The 25350-nt window shown below is 42.2% G+C and overlaps 1 protein-coding gene across 2 annotated transcripts in view; it reads right to left on the reverse strand.

The window, feature by feature from the left end:
- The window catches only part of LOC123758380 (DBH-like monooxygenase protein 1), a 39274-nt gene extending 26015 nt beyond the window's left edge, over positions 1-13259 (reverse strand). The window contains exons 1-2 of one of the 2 annotated variants that reach the window (XM_045742716.2): positions 13045-13259; positions 9832-10090 (exon numbers count right to left, since the gene is read on the reverse strand). In XM_045742716.2, coding sequence (XP_045598672.1) covers positions 9832-10050 — 219 coding nt within the window. In that variant the 5' untranslated portion in view covers positions 10051-10090; positions 13045-13259. The remainder of the gene's footprint in view (positions 1-9831; positions 10091-13044) is intronic. The other variant, XM_045742727.2, reaches the window with a different exon arrangement.
- Positions 13260-25350: the final 12091 nt, after the last annotated feature.

Genomic DNA, 25350 nt, shown 5'->3' on the forward strand with positions numbered 1-25350 from the left:
TACAAATACACAAATCACCATACAGTACAAGAATCCCATTTAACATTGCAGGTTAATATAGTAAGCACAGCATATAAGTGTTACACTCTTGGGGCAAAATTCTTGTAGCTCCTAAGTATACTGTCTATCATACCATTATCACACATCCAAACAATTTGATGTGGTACACTATTTATTTCCTTATTTCTATAGTTTTCAATAAGTTGACACTCTAATACATAATGTTCTAAGGTGTGGGCGTGCGGCATACTACATAATTTACACTCCTTATCTTTTTCACTGACATCAACACCGTATTACCAGATATATTTGTATCCTAATCTTAATCTCATGTAAATTGAATCCTTCCCAGTAGACTTTCCTTTACCATAAGTGAAGGACGAATTTGTATTTATTATTGAATAATTCTTAAGCGTGTTACTACTGTCCACCATTGCCATTCTCTTTATCATTTCTTCACCCTCTTGGATCATCTTGATTCTTGTTTTTATTTGTTTCAAGGTTAACTGACATACAACATCAACAAGAGTTTTTCCGTGGCTCTCTTCGCTATGGCATCAACTACCTCATTCAACAGTATTCCTACATGTGAAGGGATCCACATGAATCTTACTTTATACCCAGTTTTTTCTAATTTCTTAACATTCTCTCTACACTCAATCACAATATTCTGATATACTGGGCGTCTGCTATTTAATGACTCTAACGCTCCTCTGCTGTCAATAAAGAAGCAAGCATTTTTACCACATTTGACTACTTCCTGTAATCCTGCTAATACTCCTTGGAGTTCAGCCTGCGTTGAAGAGACATTGTCAGTTAAGCGGCGTCCAATAACAGTATCTACAGTGCCGATGTCAATGTACTCCATGATCAAGACTCCACATCCTGCCTTCCCATCCCTAGCTACTGACCCATCACAATATACATGTAGAGTGTTTTCTGTAGGCAGTTTTCTAATTATACAATCATATGTTGCCCTCAGCTCTCCTATTTCATACATACTTTTTTTCTTTTGCAAGGGAGTAATTACTACATCTACATTACAATCCTCCCATGGTGGTGTGAATTTTCTCTTGGGCACAGCAATACACTCTGTAATAACATGATACTTTATAACATTAGAACATAAGTTATTCATATATACTCTCTTCTTCATCATACACTGTTCACTACTTCCTACCTTTTGAACTGAGAGGATTAATTCATTAGCTCCCCCACCTCTCATTAATCTAATGGCAGAGGCTACATTTATCTCTGCAATTCTATCCCCAATACTCTGCAGAATCAACTCCATCCTCATTATCTCAATCATAGCATTTCTTGGGCATCCTAAAATAATTCTCATGGCTTTATTTTGTACCTTCTCCAACTTGACCATCCTACCTTTACCAAAACAAGAAATGACAGGTGCAGCATAATCAATAAGAGATCTTACAGTACTCAAGTATATCATTCGTAGCACAGGGACTCCCACTCCCTTTCCACAGCATGCTAAGGCCTTCAGAGGTTGTAATCTCTTCTGACATTAACCCAACAGTCTGTTCATCTCAGCTTCCAAACTCTCATGGGTATATCCAACATATATGCCTAAATATTTATATATATTAACTCTATATTTTTACCGTTTATTTTCAATATAATGGGCCTCCGACTTCTACATTCAAACTTAGTTTTGTTTTCATTAAACACCAGTCCCATATGGTGACACAGGTTTCCGAAATTGTCCAACGCTGTTTGAACCTTTGAAATATCTTTGCCCTGAAACAAAATATCCATCACTGCTGCACTCGAGCTCATTTGTCCAGAAATTGTAATGGCGGAAAATCCTCCCTCCGGGAAGAAGCGTTCGTGCGCCGATAACGTTTTATTATAATCCCGGAGGGAGTGGTAATTAAATTTTACTTTCTTTGAAATTGTCGGATTTAATTTATGACATCAATTCATGCGTCAGCCATTTCTCAGACTGTGCGCATTAAGTGTTTACGAACAGACGCAAATTCGCTGTTACTCAATGTTTTAGCTGACATGGCAGGCAAATTTCTCACGAGTGGATGAATTAAGAGCAATTCTACCATTTTAAATTAAATTTTAATTACAAGTTAATTTTAATAATTATACACAACAACATAAATTATCTTTCTTGGTGTATGTGGATTATACTTGAAATTAAGTAAATTATATAAACTAGGTGGAGACTAGAAAACTTTCTCACATATTCCGCCCTGCCCTGTACAGCCTACCCAGTCCGCCATGCCCTGTACCCCTAAGTAACTCCTTGCCCGGTACGCTCTGTCCACTCCGCCCTACATTGTTCGGCCTGCCCATTCCGCCCAACCCTGTGACACCCAGCCTAATCCACCGTGCACTGTGCTCCTTGCCCTATACACCTACTCTGCGCGCCTTGCCCTGTACGCCTTGCTCTGCGCGTCTTACCCTGCGCGCCCTGCCTTGCACGTCCTGCCCTGCACGCCCTGCCCTGCCCCGCACGCCCTGCCCTGCCCTGCACGCCCTGCCCTGTGCGCCCTGCCTTGCACGTCCTGCCCTGCACGCCCTGCCCTGCCCTGCACGCTGCCTCGTACACACGCACTACAAACATCATGACAATGGAAGGAGTCTCTGTGACGGCATAAGTGGTTGGGCGGAACACTGCCTCGACGCTGCCATTGTTGTTTTGTACAAAGTGAATCGCTGTTCGTGATCCTCAGTTGCCACCACCACTGTCAGCACCTCTACTGCCGCCACCACCACTGTCAGCACCTCTACTGCCGCCACCACCACTGTCAGCACCTCTACTGCCGCCACCACCACTGTCAGCACCTCTACTGCCGCCACCACCACTGTCAGCACCTCTACTGCCGCCACCACCACTGTCAGCACCTCTACTGCCGCCACCACCACTGTCAGCACCTCTACTGCCGCCACTATCACTGTCAGCACCTCTACTGCCGCCACCACCACTGTCAGCACCTCTACTGCCGCCACCACCACTGTCAGCACCTCTACTACCGCCACTACCACTGTCAGCACCTCTACTGCCGCCACCACCACTGTCAGCACCTCTACTGCCACCACCACCACTGTCAGCACCTCTACTGCCGCCACCACCACTGTCAGCACCTCTACTGCCACCACTACCACTGTCAGCACCTCTACTGCCGCCACCACCACTGTCAGCACCTCTACTGCTGCCACCACCACTGTCAGCACCTCTACTGCCGCCACCACCACTGTCAGCACCTCTACTGCCGCCACTACCACTGTCAGCACCTCTACTGCTGCCACCACCACTGTCAGCACCTCTACTGCCGCCACCACCACTGTCAGCACCTCTACTGCCGCCACCACCACTGTCAGCACCTCTACTGCCACCACTACCACTGTCATCACCTCTACTGCCGCCACCACCACTGTCAGCACCTCTACTGCCGCCACTACCACTGTCAGCACCTCTACTGCCGCCACCACCACTGTCAGCACCTCTACTGCCACCACCACCACTGTCATCACCTCTACTACCACCACCACCATTGTCATCACCTCTACTGCCGCCACCACCACTGTCAGCACCTCTACTGCCGCCACCACCACTGTCAGCACCTCTACTGCCGCCACCACCACTGTCAGCACCTCTACTGCCGCCACCACCACTGTCATCACCTCTACTACCACCACCACCACTGTCATCACCTCTACTGCCGCCACCACCACTGTCAGCACCTCTACTGCCGCCACCACCACTGTCAGCACCTCTACTGCCGCCACTACCACTGTCAGCACCTCTACTGCCACCACTACCACTGTCAGCACCTCTACTACCACCACTACCACTGTCAGCACCTCTACTACCACCACCACCACTGTCAGCACCTCTACTGCCACCACCACCACTGTCAGCACCTCTACTACTACCACCACCACCACTGTCAACACTTCTACTACCACCACCACCAAGCTGACCAGGATATTAACTAGACCGGGAAACTGTTCACTTAAAGATATGACCGATGAAGCACCATCAATCGATGGACAGTAGAGCTTTGAACATCACCACAGTGCAATGATCCCCCATCAGTACACTCGAGGCAGCAAATACTATCACTGAGAGAGGTGTTGACGAAATACATGCAGACTTTGTTTTGCAAGCTCCTTGGGAATCATTGCCAGCAGACTTTAAAATTATGACTTTCCAAAGAAAAGATTCCTGCTGACCTCCCCATCTGCTACGCAACATTGCACAGACGAATATAGAAACAAACTTGGTGTCTGACAGTTTCCTCATACTTCACTAGACCAGGAGAGACATGAATCTTTAGCTGCAGTTGAGACAGGAAATTCAGTAGTTAGTTGGGGATTCTCAAATTGGTCTTCAACTTTACAAACTGGGATGCTAGCCTTTTAGAAAGCTTTGCAACATGCTCTCGCTGAACTCCTACATCAAGTTATCATACAGAATCGAGAACTGCCATCGAATCTGTTGATCTGTGAAAAGTCATCTGTTGACTTTTAAGATACAGCTGGAAAAGATCATCCAGGCAAATGGGGGGGGGGGACTTTCTACAAGTCGCCGACTTCCTGTCCTCGCCGAGGTCACTATTGTTAGTGGCTCTCAGGTAAACTCAAGCAAACTTAGGAAACTTCGTAGCACGAGGACATACACGACAACATCCACCTGACTACTGATGTTCCAGCATTAAGGGGGCATATCGAAAAATATCGTTATAAATTAAAATTGTTCAATTTGCTTATAAATTTTTTTATGAAATGGTTATAGAAAGGGCTACAACTGGTCTAAGTTTCACCATCACACCCTAAACAGAAAAGGAGAAAAAAAATACACAACGTATTATGCAACGAATGTTCAACATTCTCAAATAATCTCAGGGAACACATGTGTCAACTAAAATGTCTACTATGTGCTGTAGAAGCACAAACTCTTGTAATAATTGTAATATGTATGTTCAATATATTTATATTTAAAAAAAAAAAAAAATTTATTTTTTTTTAATTTTTTTTTTGGGCCAATTTTTTTTTCTCGTTTGTTATCAAGGGATTTGCATGAAACTTGCACACCTTGCTCAATGGATGCCTATCTGCAAGGGTGCCAATTATGAACGAAATCTGTCGAAGTCAAGCTCAGCTACAGGTGGCCGAACTTGGATCTTTATTTTACTCTGGAAAGTAATTTACACCTTCAAATTACTTCAGAGCTTTCATTTATTAATCAATTTACATGCAAATTACACCTTATATGTAGCGTTTGTGCTTCTACAGACTCTCGTAGACATTTTAGTCCAAAGTCTATTTGTTGATTTTATAAAAATTTATAAATATCATATATTGCATATTTTTTAGTAGGGTAACTTTGAAAAATTATATTATTGCACTAAACACTTTTTTGATAAAACTGATCACTAGAATCCTTTATTATGTGCTTAATTTAATATCTGAGTGTTATAGAAATGATTTTAGTTGACACATGTGTTCCCTGAAACTATTTGAAAATTCGTTGCATAATTCGTTGTTTATTTTTTTTCTCCTTTTCTGTTTAGGGTGTGATGATGAAACTTGGACCAGCTGCAGCCCTTTCTATAACCATTTCATAAAAAAATTTATAAGCAAATTGAACCACTTTTAATTTTACATCGATATTAATGCAGACACAAACGTCAAGGTCGCCACATACTGATCAACTGGGTACGAAATCATGTAGAAATACCAGGGAATGTCATTGCAGATTAAGCTACAAAACTGGCAACTAAGAAGAGGAATGTTGATATTTACATACCACAGAATTTAGCTCACAAATAGAGATAGATCAATGCAGAAGACGTACCGTGACTACAACACAGCAACTGCAGCGTCAGGATCTGCGGGTTAACACAAGAGTTCAACCAACTATGAACCAATTATTTTTGTGAAAGGGAACAATAGAAGAACAGAATTGCAATTACACCGCATCAGGCTTGGATGCCTATGAGAATCGGAAATAGACTTAAGGTTACAGTAAAAGAGAGAGAAATGTCAGCATAGCTGAGAAATGCCAAACAAAAAACACTGGAACATTATCTAATACAGTGCAAAGTTATAAATCAAATAAGATTTCCGCTAATATTTAATAGTGCAAAAGATATGGTAAACACTCATCCATCACCTAAGATAGAAATGAATAACTCTTAGTAGGTCAGCTAAAGACTGGGCTTGTACAGGAATATTCCTGAAAAAAAAAGAGTTAGTACCATTTCCCCCCACGGTGATCTGTTCTCCGGTGACTCCCACTTGCCTCCTGTATGCTTTCTTTTTTCCCTCCCTCTTCCCTTGCCCTCTTTTTTCATACATTTATAAATTAATTAGTTTGCAGTGAAGAATTGAGGAACAATGTTGTCAGTCTCCGTGGTGTAGTGGTAAGACACTCGCCTGGCGTTCCGCGAGCGATGTCATAGGTTCGTATCCTGGCCGGGAAGCATTTCCTGGGCGCAAATCCTTAACTGTAGCCTCTGTTTAACGCAACAGTAAAATGTGTACTTGGATGAAAAAACGATTCTTCGCGGCGGGGATCGTATTCCAGGGACCTGCCCGAAACGCTACGCGTACTAGTGGCTGCACAAGAATGTAACAACTCTTGTATATATCTCAAAAAAAAAAAAAATGCAAAGATATGGCTGGGTGCCCCTGCCGCCTCTTCCAGGACCCATGACTGAATTCTCGTCTGGTGCCGAAATCCTTCGTCCCATCCAGTGCCTCCAGTTGTCGACTCACATTTCCTGTCGCCATTTCTTTGTCCTTCTGTTTCTCATTGGTCAACTGTTGTACCTCGAGATCCTTGGATAATCTGGCAATTATTAGTAAACCCTGAAACTCTCCTTAATTAAGTACTTAACATACTGCTTTGTCCTTGTAAAACCACCCTCTTTTTTTTCCCTTAGTATGATTACCTCTTCATTCATTGTTATTCTCCATCTTGTGTAGGGATACAGAAGTTTGGGTTAGCTCTTGCTAACTCTCTCTTTTGTCGTCTCGTCGTTGTCGACGAGATGACGTCGTCGACAAAATGACAATAAAGTCGTCTCTCTCTTTTGTTCTGTTCTATTTGTGTTTTTTCTATGTCATCTTGCTCTGCAGTCTTGCCTCTTGGCATCCCCTGTCGAATACGTGGCTGTTTTCGTACTGATCTCTGATAGCACAATGATTGCTGATTGCCGAGAGCACAATGATTGTTGAGAGCACAATGATTGCCATGTCAGAATTAGTTTTTTCACCGGACACCCCTAGGTGTCCTGTTTGCGAACTTCTACATGGGCACCATCGAACAGAAGGTCTTAGTTGACATGGACTTGAAACCTGCCATATACTGCAAGTATGTTGACGACATTTTTACACAAGTACCTGAAGTCAGACGTCTGCAGGAGCTAAAGGAGGCATTCGAGCGGAATTTTGTGTTGAGTTTCACGTACGAGATGGAGAAGGATGGGAAGCTGCCCTTTCAAGATGTAACAGTCACGGAAAGGGGTGGAGGCTTCCACACTGCAGTCTACACTAAGGAAACAAACGTAGGAATGTGCCTCAATGCCAATAGTTACTGCTTAGACAGGTACAGGAGGAGTGTTGTCAATGCTTACATCGACCGTGCTCTCAGCCACAGCTCAAGATGGAAGCAAGTCGGTGAGGAACTCTGTAGGGTTAGGCAGGTCCTAGTCAACAACGTTCGCATTTGTGTTCCTCACGTGTACCCCAAAGAATGAGGTCATTTGATAAAATACCATGGACAAGATTACCAACCGAGTGCCGGCGGGGGGATGGAAATAGTCTCAGCTACCTTCCTCTTTTGTCCGGTCGTGTTGGTCGAACGGTTAAGGGATCCTGTACGCCAGCAGAGTGCTCCTGGCAGTATGGGTTCGAGTCACTGCTGGGGTGTGAGTTTTCAGTTGCATATAGTCCTGGGGACCATTCAGGCTTGTTCGCATTTGTGTTCCTCACGTGTGCCCCAAAGAATGAGGTGATTTGATAAAATACCATGCCCAAGAGTACCAACCGAGTGCCGGCAGGGGGATGGAAATAGCCTCGGCTACCATCCTCTTTTGTCCGGTCGTGTTGGTCGAGCGGTTAAAGGATCCTGTACGCCAGCAGAGTGCTCCTAGCAGTATGGGTTCGAGTCACTGTACTCGAAAGGGTCCGTGATGGAGACCTGTCCAGCCATGCCCATGTTACCCTGAAGTACATCTGCACGGACGTCAGCTGCCACACATAGATATCTCAGCTGACCCGGTACCGCCAGTCACCAAAGTCATGAGGTATTACGCATCATCCGGCGTTAACCTTTGTAATGTACACTTTGGTTACCATGCATAAGGAATTATACACACGATTTTTAATAATAAAAAGGGACGAGTTTTCTAAATTTCAAATAATAATTGCAACATGGAACAAAAAGTCTGAAAAAATTCATATAATTCATTGGAAATACAGAAATTCATACTAATTAAATTCTGATAGGTACCTGTCACACAGTGACTGGTACCTGTCACACAGTGTCTGGTACCTGTCACACAGTGACTGGTACCTGTCACACAGTGACTGGTACCTGTCACACAGTGTCTGGTACCTGTCACACAGTGACTGGTACCTGTCACACAGAGACTGGTACCTGTCACACAGTGACTGGTACCTGTCACACAGAGACTGGTACCTGTCACAGTGTCTGGTACCTGTCACACAGTGACTGGTACCTGTCACACAGTGACTGGTACCTGTCACACAGAGACTGGTACCTGTCACACAGTGACTGGTACCTGTCACACAGTGACTGGTACCTGTCACACAGAGACTGGTACCTGTCACACAGAGACTGGTACCTGTCACACAGTGTCTGGTACCTGCCACACAGTGTCTGGTACCTGTCACACAGTGTCTGGTACCTGTCACACAGTGTCTGGTACCAGTCACACAGTGTCTGGTACCTGTCACACAGAGACTGGTACCTGTCACACAGTGACTGGTACCTGTCACACAGTGTCTGGTACCTGTCACACAGTGTCTGGTACCTGTCACACAGAGACTGGTACCTGTCACACAGTGACTGGTACCTGTCACACAGTGTCTGGTACCTGTCACACAGAGACTGGTACCTGTCACACAGTGACTGGTACCTGTCACACAGTGTCTGGTACCTGTCACACAGTGTCTGGTACCTGTCACACAGAGACTGGTACCTGTCACACAGTGACTGGTACCTGTCACAGTGTCTGGTACTTGTCACACAGTGACTGGTACCTGTCACACAGTGTCTGGTACCTGTCACACAGTGGCTGGTACCTGTCACACAGTGACTGGTACCTGTCACACAGTGTCTGGTACCTGTCACACAGTGGCTGGTACCTGTCACACAGTGACTGGTACCTGTCACACAATGGCTGGTACTTGTCACACAGTGTCTGGTTTCTGTCACACAGTGTCTGGTACTTGTCACACAGTGACTGGTACCTGTCACACAGTGACTGGTACCTGGACACAGGTGGAAGCAGAGGATAAACTACGCAGAGGGGGATATGATTACAGCATACAAGATAATGAGTGGCATAGACAAGCTGGACAAGGGCAGGCTCTTCAAACTGAGAGAAAGTAAAACAAGGGAACACAGGTGGAAGCAGGAAACACAAAGGAGCCGAAAGAATATAAAGAAATAGACGTAATCTGTACGGAGAGTAAACAAGTAGAATTCGCCGAAAGACATGAAAGCCACCTTCTTCCACAACTTTAAGGCCAGATTCAACGCCCCACACTCACAACACACCCACCCCACCTTCCCACACAACACATACTCCACCCCACACTCGCCTCTTTGACGAAGTCGGGCGTCCAGTACACGGTTAAGACTCCATCAGGATCCAGTGGAGACTGATGAGTATGGATGGGGTGGTGATAGGCGGAGACCAGACCTAGCTCCACACCCTGCTGCTGCTGCTGGTGGTGGTGCTGCTGGTGCTGCCTTGTGGAACACATAGCCAACCTGGCGAGGGCCAGCAGGAACACAGCGGTGTACATGCCCATAATCATCCCGTCTCTCCGAAGGCTGCCGGGTTCACAGGGTGCAAGCCTACAGTGAGACATTTATCAAGACAGTAAGATCTCGTACATCCATTTATTCATACAGTTAAATTATATATAGAGCTGAATTAATATGTTAGGGGGTTGAAAATTAACCCGAGAGCGATTCAGCATTAAAATATTTTGTAGATGCCATTAAGATAAGAGAGAAGCACGGATCTGTTCAGGGAGATGTAGAATATATGTTACACTCATCACGGCATCGTATACATACACGTCTGCGAACATCCACATAGTTGTGTGTTCGTGTGTAAGCACATTATACTGTCACGAGGCGCTATGCTGCTGACGGCAGCTCCCACAGCACGCCCGCCGTGCCATAACTCGTTCATCACTCACCCCCAAAAAAACATTATTGTGTACTCCAGTTGTCCTTGGAATTTAGGACAATACTCTAAATAACAAAATAAAAATTATACAAGATTATATATATTAGAGTAATATTTTTTATGAAGAAGTATTTACGAAAAACTAGCTAATAGCAAGATCGCTAAATTCATTACACGAAAGTAGATCAAATTCAACTTGACGTTTATTGAAGAGTAAGAATGCTCCACTGACACTCTTCCAAACAGGTGTTAGCTATATATTTTAACAATATCAGAAGGACCTCGATTTAGACTCTAAAAGGTCTTCAAAATGCCAGTTTTATGTCCTGTGGACTGAGATTGAAACATCTTTAATACACTAAAAACCTAATTCACCTTTAAATATCCTAGGCCTAAAAATACTTTAGAAATATAATAAAGTGGAGCAGTTTCGAGCATTGTTTAAGACATTTTTATGTCTAATTATTTCAAAATGTAGACACACACACATAACAGCGTCATGAACACATATAACAGAGCGTCAGATACAAATAACAGTGACAGGAACACAGATAACATTGCCAGGAACACAGATAACAGTGTCAAAAACACAGATAACAGTGTCAGGAACACAGATAACAGCGTCAGAAATACAGATAGTGTCAGAAACACAAATAACAGTATCAGGAACACATAGTGTCATAAATACAGATAACAGTATCAAAAACACAAATAACAGTGTCAGGAGCACATATAGTGTCAGAAACAAAGATAAAAATGTCAGAAACACAGATAACAGAGTCAGGAACACATATAGTGCCAGAAACACAGATAACAGTGTCAGGAACACAGTTAACAGCGTCAGAAACAGATAACAGTGTCAGGAACACAGATAACAGTGTCAGGAACACAGATAACAGTGTCAGGAACACAGATAACAGCATCAGAAACAGATAACAGTGTCAGGAACACAGATAGCAGTGTCAGGAACACAGATAACATTGTCAGAAACACAGATAACAGTGTCAGGAACACAGATAACAGCGTCAGAAACACAGATAACAGGATCAGGAACACAGATAACAACGTCAGAAACACAGATAACAGGATCAGACAAACAGATGAATAACGCTGCAGCCCGTCCTCCTAATAGAACGTTGCGTTTCGACGTATACTCTACCTAAGGCCAAAAATTGTGGTACTAGAAATGTGTAGCGGTTCGCGAAAGTGACGTACTGTCCCGTTTTCTGTTTTGGGTCCTCTGGTAGGTTAAAATAAGGGCACGTTAGTACGACAGTTTGTTGACGTTGGGAAACTTTAGGAGGACGGGCTGGAATAACAACGTTGGACCTAGTTAAATACCGTTTGATTCGTGGTTTTCTTTAGAATGATTCATTCGCATGTAAGCTTAATACTATAACAAAGTATCCAAATATCACGTCACAAACACCTCTTCAGCGTCAATTAAGTAGAAATATTAAAATATATAAATACTCTGCACCCCATAGAAAAATATTTAACTCTATCTACATTATCTCGATTGTATTGCCACAAATTGCATTGTTCTGCGTACTGCTTTTTCTCCGGAAGTCCACAGAAGTACGTATGGTACAACTTCATGGTGATAAGAATATAAGAACAAAGGTAACTGCAGAAGGCCTATTGGCCCATATGAGCAGCGCCTATTTATAACCACCCAATCCCATTCATATTCATGTCAAACCCACGCTTGAAACAATCAAGGGACCCTACCTCAACTACGTTACGCTGTAAGTGGTTCCAAAAATTAACAACCCTGTTACCAAACCAGTATTTACCCAGGTCTTTCCTAAATCTAAACTTATCCAATTAATACCCATTGTTTCGTATTCTATCTCGTGTTGATACTTTTAATACCCTATTAATATCCCATTTGTTTTATCCATTTATCCACTTGTACACCTCTATCGTGTCACCCGTAATTCTTCGCCTTTCTAGAGAATGTAATATAAGCTTTGTCAATCTCTCTTCATATGACAGGTTTCTAATTTGGGGGATTAACTTCGTCATTCTACGCTGAACGCGTTCTAGTGAATTTATATCCATTCTATAGTACGGCGACGAAAACTGAACTGCATAATCTAAATGGGGCCTAACTAGAGCAAGATATAGCTGAAGAACAACACTATGTGTCTTATTACTAAAGCTTCGATTAATAAATCCCAATGTACTATTTGCCTTATTACGAACATTTATACATTAATTTTTTGGTTTTAAATTCTTAATAATCATAACTCCCAGATCCGTTTCGTAATCAGATTTCGCAATCTCAACACCATCTAGCTCGTATCTTGTTACTCTATCATCATTATCTAGCCTGAAAACCTTACATTGGTCAACATTAAACTGCATCTGTCAATCTTTTGACCATTTCAAAACCCTATTTAGATCGTCTTGAAGTGATAGTGAATCTTTTTCCGTGTATATTTCCTACCTAGAAAACTCATGAATCGCGTATACAAAACTGGACAAATTCATCTCTACTAACACACACTAACATTTATATAGGACCATTCTTTCTGCTTTCTGTTATTTAAAAATCTTCGTCAAAATGATTCAGAATTCTTTCCAAGAGGAGTTCCCTCCAATGACTTACGGTAAGCGAAGGAAACGAATCCAAACTGGCGCTTCCTTTTGGGCGGGAGAGTCTTGCTTGGACGGGAGAGTCTTGCTTGCACGGGAGAGTCTTGCTTGCACGGGAGAATCCTGCCTGGACGAGTCTTGCTTGGACGGGAGAGTCTTACTGAGTGACGACCGGGAGCGGTCTACGTCGACCCGCTCAGACTGCCATCCATGGCCAGACTAGTTTGTACCCTAAATCAGTTTAGATATATATAGCAATGTTCTAGTAGCCTATTCTACATGAGGGGGTTACAAAGAATAGGCGTTAGATCATCTAATAACCCCCGCCCTATCTCACACAATGGTCCTTCCCCCACCCCTCTTTCACAGAAGAAAACATGAAATGCGAGGCTAGTCAATACCAGGCTGCACTAGCAAACATTGGCATGGCAGCTGGGAGACCCAAACGCTAATATCTATATAAATTTATTCGACTTGCTTCGCTGTCTTCGTGTGGATATTAGTAAACATACATTATTCAATTTTCCGCACTGGAAGCTAGGAATGTATTCAACACTAGAAGCTAGGAATGTATTCAACACTAAAAACTAGGAATGTATTCCACACTAGAAGCCAGGAATGTATTCCACACTAGAAGCTAGGAATGTATTCAACACTAGAAGCCAGGAATGTATTCCACACTAGAAGCTAGGAATGTATTCCACACTAGCAGCCAGGAATGTATTGCACACTAGAAGCTAAGAATGTATTCCACACTAGAAGCCAGGAATGTACTCCACACTAGAAGCTAGGAATGTATTCCACACTAAAAGCTAGGAATGTACTCCACACTAGAAGCTAGGAATGTATTCCACGCTAAAAGCTAGGAATGTACTCCACACTAGAAACTAGGAACGTATTCCACACTAGAAGCCAGGAATGTATTCCACACTAGAAACTGGGAATGCATCAATATGAATGAATAATAGCGTTAATTAAGCCTTGCAAGAGGCCCCAGATGTTGGCCAGAGTGATTGTGCCTTTAGCTTGAAATCTTTTTACATTGCCGGAGGGTAAAGTGATAGGAGATGAGACGGGTGATGACGTGAGTGGTGAAGGGGCGATGCGGGGTTGAGAGAGTGATGAGGGTTGGTTAGTTTGTGTTGAGGAAGTGGTGAAGGAGTGGTGAGGTCAAGACAAACATCATTATCATTGCTACTGATGTCGACTGCCTGGAATACCCATAAAAAAGGATAACAGACTTGCGAGACAGGGAGGATAGCAGACTTGTGAGACAGGGAGGATAGCAGACTTGTGAGACAAGGAGGATAGCAGCCTTGTCAGACAGGGAGGATAGTAGACGAAACGTGACGCAGCCATCTATAAGCCTCCTGCCTGAAGAGCCAAGCCTCGTGCAGAATATTTATTTATTTATATACAAGAAGGTACATTGGGTTTATGAGAGTACAGAGCATTGAAGTTTTACATTCTTGTAAAACCACTAGCACGCATAGCGTTCCTGCTGCGAGTGAGCGTGAAGACCCCATCCATCCACAGGTCTCCGGTACTGGTACTGGTAATGGCTCCAAACACCCTCCACTTCCTGTTGTTCATACCCGTGCCTCCTTTTGGTGGATTAATCTATGCCAATAAATCAGACAGTGAGACAGGATCGCCCTTGCTAGAAACCACGGTAAGAGGGTATAGGTGTTTTCTTATTGAATTACAATGATAGCCTCAAGGAACTTTTCCCCTATCAACGCCAGGTTAAGTGAATTGAAGTTCTAACTTCGCAACAATTGTCAACTCCCTGTGCAAGGGAGTAATTGTGCAAATGCTTATCCCAGCGTTCTTAAATATTTCGACTGTGTTGGCAACCCTCCAGGCAGTTAGGGCTATTCCGTGCCGACTGATTTACTGAATACTGGATGGGTTGGTACCCATGCAGCAGTGACTGAGTTTGTCTATACTCACCTAGATGTGCTTGCGGGGGTTGAACTTGGTCGGTCCCATCTCTCAACTGTCAATCAACTGGTGTATAGATTCCTGAGCCTATTAGGCTCTATCATATCTACATTTGAAACCGTGCATGGAGTCTGCCTCCACCACATCACTGCCTAATGCATTCCATTTCTTAACTACTCTGACACTATAAAAGTTCTTTCTAATATCTATATGGCTCATATGGATGCTCAGTTTCCATCCGTGTTCCCCCTGTGCATGTACCCCTGTGTTAAATAAATAGTTTTTATCTACCCTATCAATTCCTGAGAATCTTGTACGTGGTGATAATGTTTCCCATAACTCTTCTTTCTTACACGACGTAAGGTTTAGTTCCAGTAGTTTCTCTTTGTAGCTCATACCCCTCAGGTCGGGTACTAGTCTGATGGCATACCTCTCAAACTTCTCCAATTTAATCTTGAGTTTGACGAGATACGGTCTGTCTGTCTGTGTCTCCCATTTTCTTTTACCCCTCCTGCATGCTCTCTCTTTCTCTCCATCCCTCCAACTCTCCCTCTTCCTCCTGGTCTCTCTACCCCTCCGTCCCCTCTTATCCCCTTTCACTGCTGCTTTCGCCCTCAGAATATGCACTATATGCACGCAGCAAACACACAACATAGCTGCAGTATTATTTAGTATCATTGTTACTTTGATTCAAGCCTGTAAGAACGGTCTGGCTGTGTTGAATATGCGATGGTTATTTTTATTAACACATTTAGGTACATCTGCGTTTGTGCAGATGCCCTAGACTATATGAAGGGGAGTACAGTGTGTCAAGAAAGAACTAGCTACGTGATGCTAATAATCCCCAACACACAGGATGGCTAGTCATACAGGGTCAAGAGATCAGTAATCTGCACTGGCAATATGAGGATATCTTCAAGAACCCGAGAGTTAATAAAGTGATTGCAAGGCTCCAGGCACTTCATGCCAACGGGTCTGGATGGTCTAATTACTGTGCATTCAGTGATATAGTGTGCGAGATCATGCCGCAGTTCCTGCTCACAGAGTTTGCACCTGGAGTGCTCAGGTTTGGGAGATCCGTCACTGTAGCCACCTGCCACAGGTAACTGTAACACAACCTGATCCTGGTAACCACTGTGTTGCAGTGCACTGTGAGCGGAACACTGTTCCGCACTGTGGGGTGGAATACTGTTCCACACTGTGGGTGGAACGCAAATAAGAGGACATAGTTGGAAACAGTACTAATGAGCCACAGAGACATTAGAAAAACTTTTTTCAGAGTCAGGGTAGTGAAGAATTGGAATGCAATAGGCAGTGATATGGTGAAGGCAGACCCCCCCCCATACATAGTTTCAAATGTGTAAATCACGAAAATTACCACATGAAAAATGTGACAGTGTCAGACCACGAAGGAAGGATTGAAACAGGAATTTCCTTAACTACTTTCGTATTTAATAATACATCTTTAGAAGAATGGATTTACAAATCAGTAGATTGGTTATATAGGCAGGAGAGAGATGATTGAGAATTTCGCAACATAAATACTCTGTAAGACATGGCCAATTGTCTAATGCTTTGTTTGTTCATTTGTCAGAAAATTCTCACCAAATTGATTGGGAGATGGCTTCTTCAATAACGAATTGTAAAATCGTTTTCAATAGGAACATAATTGAATCTGCTTTAATACTGATTACAAAATCATGTAATTTGAACATTAGCAATGGTTTGTATGATTTAGATCGATTTTTGATTGATCAGTTAAAGGGCAATTTGAGTAGGATCAGTGATACAGATTTGTCTCACTAATACCGTGTTAAATATCTACTATCTTCTGATATTAATATCCACATATGGGGGCTTATTGGCCCATACTGTTGTTGTTGTTTTAGATTTAGCTACTCAGAACGAAATGTCCGTGTAGCACGGGCTATGGTGAGCCCGTAATAGCCCATACAACGCAGCTCCTATTTATATCCACCCAATTCCATTCATATAAATGTCATTGTACCTCACTTCACCTCTCTCCTGCCTATATAACCAATCTACTGATTTGTAAATCCATCCTTCTGAAGATGTATTATTAAATACGAAAGTACTCAAGTTTCGAGTACCTGGTGAAAGAAGTTTCAATTTTTCCTTCGTGGTCTGACACTGTCACAGTTTCAAATGTATCACCAAGTCAAGTGCCCTTGAGGAGTTACCAACTCTAATTTACAAAAAAGCCTCCAGATCTTTAGCTCCTGCTATTGCATTGCTCTTCAGCAAGTCACTTGAACTCCAAACCCTTTCAGATATTCTAAAAAAAAAGCGAGAGTAACCCCTGTCCACAAATGTGGTGATCCCACTGATGTCAACAACTTCAGACCTAAATCAATTCTGGCAAACTTGTCAAAAATATTTGAAAAACTAATCTACAAGCAGCTTTACTCTTATCTAACCAAACTCAATATACTTAGCTCTTGTCAATATGGCTTCAGATCAAAAAAAGCACTAACGATGCACTTATTAGTATGGTTAACTTGATGCATGCAGCTCTTGATAACAATGAGTTCCCTGTTGGGTTATTTGTGGACCTGCGTAAGGCTTTTGACACTGTCAACCACCAAAACCTTCTTCTTAAATTACATCATTATGGAGTCAGAGGTCACTCCCTGCAATACCTTAAGTCTTACCATACTGACAGTATGTTTCTGTGAATATGTCAATTTTTCCCACCCTACCCATCAACATTGGTGTTCCCCAGGGCAGCATACTTGGCCCTCTCCTCTTTCTCATCTACATTAATGACCTTCCAAATGCCTCCCAACATTTTAAACCAATTCTATTTGCGGACGACAAGACCTTCATTTACTCCAGTCCTGACCCCTTGCTCTAAATGTCACAGTGAATACTGAGCTAAATAAAGTCTATCTCTGGCTAACTGCCAACAAACTCACCCTCAATATTGACAAAATTTTCTATACTTTGTTTGGCAATAAATCCTCAAATCAAATAAACCTCAGGATAAACAATACCCAAATTTATGGCAAAGTAGATAGCAAATTCCTTGGCGTTCTCATTGACCCCAAGCTGAATTTCCAGGGACACATTCTAAATATATCAAAAAAAGTTTCAAAAACTGTTGGCATTCTTTCTATGATATTATGTACCTCGCCCTGCCCTGGTGACACTATTACTCTCTCATCTAGCCTTACCTCAACTATGGTATTTGTGCTTGGGTTTTACTACCCAAAATCATTTACGTCCTCTAATTACTCAACACAAAGCTGCTATTAAGACAATATCCAACTCTGCCCCCAGACATCACTCGGTACCCTTACTCATATCTCTTAATATGTTAGATATTAAGTCACTGCACATCCTCTCATGTGTACTTTTATATTATATTAATATATATATATATATATATATATATATATATATATATATATATATATATATATATATATATATATAAATATATATAACTGAAAACTCACACCCCAGAAGTGACTCGAACCCATACTCCCACAACTGGTATGTACAGGGACGCCTTAATCCGCTTGACCATCACGACCGGACATAAGGAAGTGATAGCCGAGGCTATATGAACCACTTCCCCGCCGGCACTCGGATGGTAATCTTGGGCATAGCATTTTATCAAATCACCTCATTCTTTGGGGCACACGTGAGGAACACAAATGCAAACAAGCCTGAATGGTCCCCAGGACTATATACAACTGAAAACTCACACCCCAGAAGTGACTCGAACCCATACTCCCACAACTGGTATGTACAGGGACGCCTTAATCCGCTTGACCATCACGACCGGACATAAGGAAGTGATAGCCGAGGCTATATGAACCACTTCCCCGCCGGCACTCGGATGGTAATCTTGGGCATAGCATTTTATCAAATCACCTCATTCTTTGGGGCACACGTGAGGAACACAAATGCAAACAAGCCTGAATGGTCCCCAGGACTATATACAACTGAAAACTCACACCCCAGAAGTGACTCGAACCCATACTCCCACAACTGGTATGTACAGGGACGCCTTAATCCGCTTGACCATCACGACCGGACATAAGGAAGTGATAGCCGAGGCTATATGAACCACTTCCCCGCCGGCACTCGGATGGTAATCTTGGGCATAGCATTTTATCAAATCACCTCATTCTTTGGGGCACACGTGAGGAACACAAATGCAAACAAGCCTGAATGGTCCCCAGGACTATATACAACTGAAAACTCACACCCCAGAAGTGACTCGAACCCATACTCCCACAACTGGTATGTACAGGGACGCCTTAATCCGCTTGACCATCACGACCGGACATAAGGAAGTGATAGCCGAGGCTATATGAACCACTTCCCCGCCGGCACTCGGATGGTAATCTTGGGCATAGCATTTTATCAAATCACCTCATTCTTTGGGGCACACGTGAGGAACACAAATGCAAACAAGCCTGAATGGTCCCCAGGACTATATACAACTGAAAACTCACACCCCAGAAGTGACTCGAACCCATACTCCCACAACTGGTATGTACAGGGACGCCTTAATCCGCTTGACCATCACGACCGGACATAAGGAAGTGATAGCCGAGGCTATATGAACCACTTCCCCGCCGGCACTCGGATGGTAATCTTGGGCATAGCATTTTATCAAATCACCTCATTCTTTGGGGCACACGTGAGGAACACAAATGCAAACAAGCCTGAATGGTCCCCAGGACTATATACAACTGAAAACTCACACCCCAGAAGTGACTCGAACCCATACTCCCACGAGTTATGGGAGTTCCATACTCCCAAACCCATGAGTTTTCAGTTGTATATAGTCCTGGGGACCATTCAGGCTTGTTTGCATTTGTGTTCCTCACGTGTGCCCCAAAGAATGAGGTGATTTGATAAAATGCTATGCCCAAGATTACCATCCGAGTGCCGGCGGGGAAGTGGTTCATATAGCCTCGGCTATCACTTCCTTATGTCCGGTCGTGATGGTCAAGCGGATTAAGGCGTCCCTGTACATACCAGTTGTGGGAGTATGGGTTCGAGTCACTTCTGGGGTGTGAGTTTTCAGTTGTATATAGTCCTGGGGACCATTCAGGCTTGTTTGCATTTGTGTTCCTCACGTGTGCCCCAAAGAATGAGGTGATTTGATAAAATGCTATGCCCAAGATTACCATCCGAGTGCCGGCGGGGAAGTGGTTCATATAGCCTCGGCTATCACTTCCTTATGTCCGGTCGTGATGGTCAAGCGGATTAAGGCGTCCCTGTACATACCAGTTGTGGGAGTATGGGTTCGAGTCACTTCTGGGGTGTGAGTTTTCAGTTGTATATAGTCCTGGGGACCATTCAGGCTTGTTTGCATTTGTGTTCCTCACGTGTGCCCCAAAGAATGAGGTGATTTGATAAAATGCTATGCCCAAGATTACCATCCGAGTGCCGGCGGGGAAGTGGTTCATATAGCCTCGGCTATCACTTCCTTATGTCCGGTCGTGATGGTCAAGCGGATTAAGGCGTCCCTGTACATACCAGTTGTGGGAGTATGGGTTCGAGTCACTTCTGGGGTGTGAGTTTTCAGTTGTATATAGTCCTGGGGACCATTCAGGCTTGTTTGCATTTGTGTTCCTCACGTGTGCCCCAAAGAATGAGGTGATTTGATAAAATGCTATGCCCAAGATTACCATCCGAGTGCCGGCGGGGAAGTGGTTCATATAGCCTCGGCTATCACTTCCTTATGTCCGGTCGTGATGGTCAAGCGGATTAAGGCGTCCCTGTACATACCAGTTGTGGGAGTATGGGTTCGAGTCACTTCTGGGGTGTGAGTTTTCAGTTGTATATAGTCCTGGGGACCATTCAGGCTTGTTTGCATTTGTGTTCCTCACGTGTGCCCCAAAGAATGAGGTGATTTGATAAAATGCTATGCCCAAGATTACCATCCGAGTGCCGGCGGGGAAGTGGTTCATATAGCCTCGGCTATCACTTCCTTATGTCCGGTCGTGATGGTCAAGCGGATTAAGGCGTCCCTGTACATACCAGTTGTGGGAGTATGGGTTCGAGTCACTTCTGGGGTGTGAGTTTTCAGTTGTATATAGTCCTGGGGACCATTCAGGCTTGTTTGCATTTGTGTTCCTCACGTGTGCCCCAAAGAATGAGGTGATTTGATAAAATGCTATGCCCAAGATTACCATCCGAGTGCCGGCGGGGAAGTGGTTCATATAGCCTCGGCTATCACTTCCTTATGTCCGGTCGTGATGGTCAAGCGGATTAAGGCGTCCCTGTACATACCAGTTGTGGGAGTATGGGTTCGAGTCACTTCTGGGGTGTGAGTTTTCAGTTGTATATAGTCCTGGGGACCATTCAGGCTTGTTTGCATATAAATATATATATATATATATATATATATATATATATATATATATATATATAAATATATATATATATATATATATATATATATATATATATATATATATATATATATATATATATAAATATATATATATATATATATATATATATATATATATATATATATATATATATATATATATATATATATATATATATATATATATATATATAAAATGCTGAACTGTAATGTTAATCGTGACCTTAAAAGTTTCTAGAAGGTTGTAATAGATCCCATGAGCACCACACCAGAAACAAATACCTTTTTGATATTCCAAGAGTACGACTTAATCAAACTAGAAATGCTCTACAAATCAAGGAACCTAGAATGTGGAATGACCTTCTCAATCCTGTTAAAGACTGTATCTCTCCCAACCAGTTTAAGATAAAAACTAAGTACTACCTAATTAACTCCATTTAACCTACCTCACCCCCAAAATGTCAACCCATGTCTATTATTTTAAACAATGCTGTTTATTGACCAAATTGTATTTTTGCTATTTTTTTTGCCATGTTCCCCGCCCCCCTTTTTTTTTATTTTCTCAACACAATTTATACTTTAATCTCAATTAGTATTAAGTTTTAGTCTTAGTGTTTTTCCTGCCCGAAACGCTTTGCGTAATAGTGGCTTTAGGCATTGTATGTACTAGCTCTGTCTATAAATCCATCAACGTTTTGTATCTCACTTTGTATGTATGTCCTTTACCTGAATAAATATTTGTATTTGTATTTGTATACATGATTGAGCCCCATAGGCACAGAAACCTGTACACACGTTGATTGACAATTGAAAGGCAGGACCAAAGAGCCGAAGTTCAACCCCCGCGAGCACAACGAGGTGAATACACAGCCTGTCCTCTTAAAGTTTCCCAACGTCAAGAAAACGGTCAAATTAAAGTGTCCTCTCCTAACCTACCAGAGGACACACAACAGAAAACGGGACAGAACGTCACTTTCGTGAGTCGCTTCCATTTTCAAGCTCGACATTTTTTAACTTCACTTGCACTAGTGTTATTAGCACTAGAGACCACTACTGTGAATATACCTTTGCTCAATTCTCGGTCAAATCCCTTAACTCGTCAATAACTATAGGAGCTATTTATAGATTTCCCAATACTAATACAATTGCATTCTCAGATAATACAGTATAAGGAACCTAATCATAAACAATAAACTCAACAAAAATCACATCACCCAAGACCTTCGTCAACAAAATAACTCCCCTCCCAAGTCAAATATTTCCTAAACAGCATGAACTCCTTTATGCTAATCACCGCAATCACCAAGCCCACACGAATTACTCAAACATCTTTATTTATTTATTTATTTATTATTTATTTATTTATTTATATACAAGAAGGTACATTGGGTTTGTGAGAATACATAGCAGAGTACAGTATTTACAATCTTGTAAAGCCACTAGTACGCGCAGCGTTTCGGACAGGTTCTTAATCTAACAGATAATTTTAAGTAGGTAAATTCTATTAGAATTAATAAAATGATAACAAATACATTGCAAGAAAAAAAATGAGACAAGAGAGTTTAGTAAGTATATTAAAGCACATTGGTATATTAAAGCTCTGATTGATTACATTGACAACTTGATTGGTAATTTAAACAAGATTAATAGACACCATACAGCAGATTGATAGCACATATAAGAAGACAGCAATGATCACAATGATAAAGATGTTCAGATTGGGTACATAAAGATGATTGGGTAGCAATAGATACAGTGCAATTTTAAAGCAAAAGGTAAAAACTATGAACATGAAATTAGGTACTTTTTAGTATTGTTTTTGAATGACGCAAAAGTTGGACAGCTTTTCAATTCAATAGGGAGTGAGTTCCATAGACTGGGTCCCTTTATTTGCATAGAGTGTTTACACAGATTAAGTTTGACTCTGGGGATATCAAAGAGATATTTATTTCTGGTGTGGTGATAATGGGTCCTATTACATCTGTCCAGGGAGAGTTTCAGAGCAGGATTTGCATTTAAGAACAGGGTTTTGTAAATGTAGTTGACACAAGAGAATTTGTGAAGTGAGATTATGTTTAGCATGTTTAGGGAGTTAAACAAGGGGGCTGAGTGTTGTCTGAAAGCAGAATTTGTTATTATTCTGATAGCAGATTTTTGCTGGGTGATGATGGACTTGAGGTGGTTGAACCCCATGCACAGATACCATAATTAAGATAGGGATAGATTAGTGCATAATATAGAGAGATGAGAGCAGAGTTAGGTACATAATATCTGATTTTGGAGAGTATACCAACTGTTTTAGAAACTTTCTTAGTTGTGTTGTATGTGGGTACTGAAGTTAAGTCTCTTGTCTAGAAATAGGCCGAGAAACTTTCCATCATTTTTATTGCTAATGTTTACATTGTCTTTCTGGAGCTGAATTGCATTTGTAGATTTGCTTCCAAATATGATGTAGTAGGTCTTTTCTATGTTAAGCGTTTGTTGGTCGACATCCATAAGTGGACTTTTTTTAGTTCATTATTAACAACATTATTTAGTGTATGTGGGTTGGGGTTAGAGTAGATGAGGGTAGTATCATCAGCAAACAAAATAGGTTTTAAAATGTTAGAGACATTAGGCAGATCATTGATGTATATAAGAAATAGAAGAGGTCCCAAAATGCTGCCCTGTGGCACTCCAACGGTTATTGGTAGAGTTGAAGAGGTTATATTATTGATGGCTACACATTGGTGTTACATCTGCTACAACCCTGGACCACATATGGACTAACAAACAGCCCCTCCCCCCCCCCCCTTGCCTCTGGTATAATCACTGACAGACCAACCGATCACTATCCTACCTTCTTCTCAACAAACATGGACATAACACCCTCAGATACCAAGAAACTTACCTTTAGACTACACAACAAAACAGCAATAGGTAACCTCATAAATGTACTTCATTATATAAACTGGGAATCTGAATTCAATAATACACAGGATCTAAATTCATTAGCCGATCTTCATCTAAATTCGTTCTCTCCAAAACGTTAAGCCTCTACAACACACACTGTCCTCTCCTCACGTAGAAACTAACTGCCAAAAAATTAAACAACCCCTGGCTCACAAGTGGCATACATTAAGTAATTAACAAGAAACACGAAAATAAAAACACATCTGATTGGCCTAGTTACAAAAGAAGAAATTAAGAGTGTGACGGTAAAAAATAGGTGTTATTGCAGTCTTCTCTCGGCAGATGGAATGTCTGTCACAAAATTAAAAATAAAAGTAAAAAAAAAAAAAGTTAAAACTGCAAGTTGTCTTCAGTGTGAGGTTAACTGTAGGAGAAAACATACAGATTTTTTTTTTTTAAATACTTTACTTTAAATAGCCTGTCTTTATCTACCCTATCAATTCCCTTGAGAAACTTGAATGTAGTGATCATGTCCCCCCTAACTCTTCTGTCTTCCAGCGAAGTGAGGTTCAATTCCCGCAGTCTCTCCTCGTAGCTCATACCTCTCAGCTCGGGTACTAGTCTGGTGGCAAATCTTTGAACCTTTTCCAGTTTAGTCTTATCCTTGACTAGATATGGACACCATGCTGGGGCTGCATACTCCAGAATTGGCCTGACATATGTGGTATACAAAGTTCTGAATGATTCTTTACACAAATTTCTGAATGCCGTTCGTATGTTGGCCAGCCTGGCATATGCCGCTGATGTTATCCTCTTGATATGTGCTGCAGGAGACAGGTCTGGCGTGATATCAACTCCCAAGTCCTTTTCTTTCTCTGACTCCTGAAGGATTTCCTCTCCCAGATGATACCTTGTATTTGGCCTCCTGCTCCCTACACCTATCTTCATTACATTACATTTGGTTGGGTTGAACTCTAACAACCACTTGTTCGACCATTCCTTCAGTTTGTCTAGGTCTTCTTGAAGCCTCAAACAGTCCTCTTCTGTCTTAATCCTTCTCATAATTTTGGCATCATCCGCAAACATTGAGAGAAATGAATCTAT

The sequence above is a fragment of the Procambarus clarkii genome, chromosome 22 (assembly GCF_040958095.1).
Source record: "Procambarus clarkii isolate CNS0578487 chromosome 22, FALCON_Pclarkii_2.0, whole genome shotgun sequence".
Lineage (NCBI taxonomy): Eukaryota > Metazoa > Arthropoda > Malacostraca > Decapoda > Cambaridae > Procambarus > Procambarus clarkii.